The sequence below is a fragment of the Otolemur garnettii genome, unplaced genomic scaffold, assembly GCF_000181295.1.
Source record: "Otolemur garnettii isolate 467f Iridium unplaced genomic scaffold, OtoGar3 scaffold00211, whole genome shotgun sequence".
Lineage (NCBI taxonomy): Eukaryota > Metazoa > Chordata > Mammalia > Primates > Galagidae > Otolemur > Otolemur garnettii.
In genome coordinates this window covers 2,035,047-2,038,251 of record NW_003852606.1, presented here as the reverse complement: position 1 = coordinate 2,038,251, position 3,205 = coordinate 2,035,047, and the positions used below count along the sequence as shown (strand labels likewise).

The following is a 3,205-nucleotide window of genomic DNA, read 5'->3' as shown; positions in this document are numbered from 1 at the left end:
GCCAAACTGCAACAAAAAAATAGCCAGGTGTTGTGGCGGGCACCTGCAGTCCCAGCTACTTGGGAGGCTGAGGCAAGAAAATCACATAAGCCCAAGAGCTGGAGGTTTCTGTGAGCTGTGATGCCACAGCACTCTACCGAGGGCGACAAAGTAAGACTTTGTTTCAAAAACAAACAAAAAAACAAAAACAGGCTGGTCAGACTGGTGGTCAGGCTGGATTTAAACTCCTGAGCTCACGCAAGCCTCCCATGGTGCCAAGATTAGAGGCATGAGCCACCTTGCCTGGCCCACTGAATGCTTTATCTAAGTAAAACTCACATGAGTGCCATTTACAGAGCTTAGTCGATAGTTCAGTGAATTTTGCAAAGTGGGCACTCTGTATAACAGCCCCCCATCTGCCCTCTCAGCCATCCACACTGACAAGGATAACCACCCTCCTGCCCTCTAACGCTGCAGATGACTTTTTCCTGGTTTTGAATTTCTCATAGTTGAAATCCTATTGTGTAGACTCCTGTGTCCTGCATCTCCCACCAACATCATGTTTCTGAGTTTCATCTGTATGGTCTGACCCAAACCTCCTTTATATAACAAATGTTTGTAGCATCCTCTCGACTGTTCTGAAATGAAATTCATAGACAATATAACCTACTTACCCACAATATTTTTTTAAGTTCAGTGTATCGTCCTAAGTGTGCCATAAAGGGACACAAATGGAAAGTAGCACAGCATAGTGGAAAAGACCAGTGATCTGCAATTTGTGAGGCTAAGGCTTATAACATTTGGAGGGAGTTCTCCTTTCAAAAAGACTCATTTCCTGTGACTACAACAGTAGATACAAGGAATGTTTGTTTCAAACAGGAAAGAAACCACAGCAAATTGTTTCATTTTGAAAGCTGACAAATACCTCCAAACATCCCAGAAAAAATAACAAACTCGCTCTGGCTGCACCCACCTCAAATCTATGTCTCCTTTTCCACTGTGTACTTGATGAGGTGTTGGGCTGGGCATGTCCCCAACTTGGTGTCCCTGTGTCCCACAAGTGTTCCTGGAAGCATTTCCTGCACAGTTGGTTTCTGGTAGCTTAACTGTGTACAGAAGTGACTGCAGGCCTTAGAAGTAGCCCACGAAAGCCCAGCAAAAGGTATCCCCAACTTTGCTTACCCTTAGTCAAGTCCCCCAAATCCCTGTCCCTTTCCGAGCCACAGGCAAGAGCCCATGGGGAAGTTGGGGTGGAAAGAGACCACAAACTTAACCAATTGCTTTGGAAATTTTTACTCATCTGGGTATGTGAACACATTGCAGGGCTTTGGAAAGACAGCTCAGGTGAGGGGCTCAGAGCTTCACGCTCATGGTCACTCAGAGTCTGGGAGTCTGGGTTTCATGTGTGGGCTCAGCTGCTCCATAGCTTTGCAGGTGTGACCAGGGACTTTTTGTAAAATGGGTGGTGACTTAGCATCCCCCTTGAGGGCTGGGGTGAAGAGTAAATGGAGGGAAGGTGCAGAGACCCATTCTGCAGATGCAAAGTGTCCAATGCCCCACCCCCTGCATGGCATGGGGAAAGTCACTCAACCTCTCTGTGCCTCACTTTCTTCATCCATAAAATTGGGGTAATAATAACCACCACTGCCTAGCGAGCCATCCCTACTTTGCAGATGAGGACCTGAGGCTCAGAGGGAGGAAGCCCTTTGCCAGGGCTTGAGTGGCATGGCCTGAGTGGGGACCCCTCGTCCACCTCCTTGCTGTCCCTCATGGCATTTCCCTCACCCTCTTACAGCCAGAAGTTGCCAGGTGAATACTTCATGTACAAAGGCATCCTCTTCCCTGTCGGCCTGTACTCACCTGAGAGTGTCAGCTTCGCGGAGAATGCCCCGGATGTGCGAGATGACGACATTTTCATCATCACCTACCCCAAGTCAGGTACCTGCTGGATTGAGAATGAGGGGGACAGGAGGACAGAAGATAAGAAGGGCACTATGAGGAAACAGGGGCAAAGAAGGGGGTCTTGGGAGTGTTCAGAACCCAGGTGAACTTGGCCTTTGCAATGGCCAGTGCCCCTGCCATGGGCACCTTCTCCAGATACTGCCTGGCTCACTCCATACCCTCCTCCTCATGGGGTCTCACAGCACTTCCACCTTCTCTGACCTCCTTGGCTGAGAACTGCCCCCATTCTGTCCCTCCCTGTCCCTTTCGCCCTCTCCTTTCCTTTTCTTCCTTTTTTTTGGTTGCAGCTGTCGTTGTTTGGCAGGCCCAGGCTGGATTTGAACCCACCAGCTCAGGTGTATGTGGCTGGCACCTTAGCTGCTTGAGACACAGGTGCCGAGCCTTTTTTTTCTTTTTGAAACAGAGTCTTACTCTGTCTCATTAGGTAGAGTGCCATGGCATCATGATAGCTCACAGCAACCTTAGCCTATTGGGCTCAGGTGATCCTCTTGCCTCAGCCTCCCAAGAAGCTGAGACTACAGGCATGTGCCACCACACCCAGCTAGTTGTTCTATTTTTAGTAGAGACAGGGTCTCACTCTTGCTCAGGCTAGTCTTAAACTCCTGAGCTCAAGCAATCCACCCACCTTAGCCTCCCAGAGTGCTGGGATTACAAGCCTGAGCCCCCGTGCTTGGCCCGGTCCTCACTTTCCTTCTTAGCATTTATTGCTTTCAGCCACTGTATCATATTTTTATTTGCTGATGTGTTCCCTGGTTTCCCCCACTAGAACATCAGCCCCACAAGAGCAGATATTTCAGTCTGTCTTGAGAGCTACTGTATTCTTTGAGCCTAGAACAATGCCTGGGCCCTAATAAATATTTAATACATATTTGTGGACAGGAGGGAGGGAATAATGCAGGTGGAGAGGAGATAAGGAAGGAGGGAAAGGAAGGAAGGCAGTAAAGGAAAAAAGGAAGGAGAAAGGAATGATCCTCATTTTCCCCATTCAGTCATTTAAGTGCTACTTACTGATGCTCTGTGACCAAGAGCAACAGTCTCTCAATTCTTGGCAGTAAACAGACCTTATTTAACACATTGACTGCCACACTAGAAAAAAAATTTTAATAGCCGGGCGTTGTGGTGGGCACCTGTAGTCCCAGCTACTTGGGAGGCTGAGGCAAGAGAATCGCTTAAGCACAAAAGCTTGAGGTTACTGTGAGCTATGACACCACAGCACTCTATCGAGGGCAACTAGTGAGACTCTGTCTCAATTTAAAAAAATGTT

At 48.2% G+C, this 3,205-nt stretch overlaps 1 protein-coding gene across 1 annotated transcript in view; it reads left to right on the top strand.

Moving 5' to 3' along the window:
* Positions 1-3,205, top strand: part of SULT2B1 (sulfotransferase family 2B member 1) — a 48,588-nt gene that overhangs the window by 22,012 nt on the left and 23,371 nt on the right. Inside the window, exon 2 of the mRNA XM_003801560.1 lies at positions 1,775-1,917. Within this exon, the coding sequence (XP_003801608.1) occupies positions 1,775-1,917 (143 nt within the window). The remainder of the gene's footprint in view (positions 1-1,774; positions 1,918-3,205) is intronic.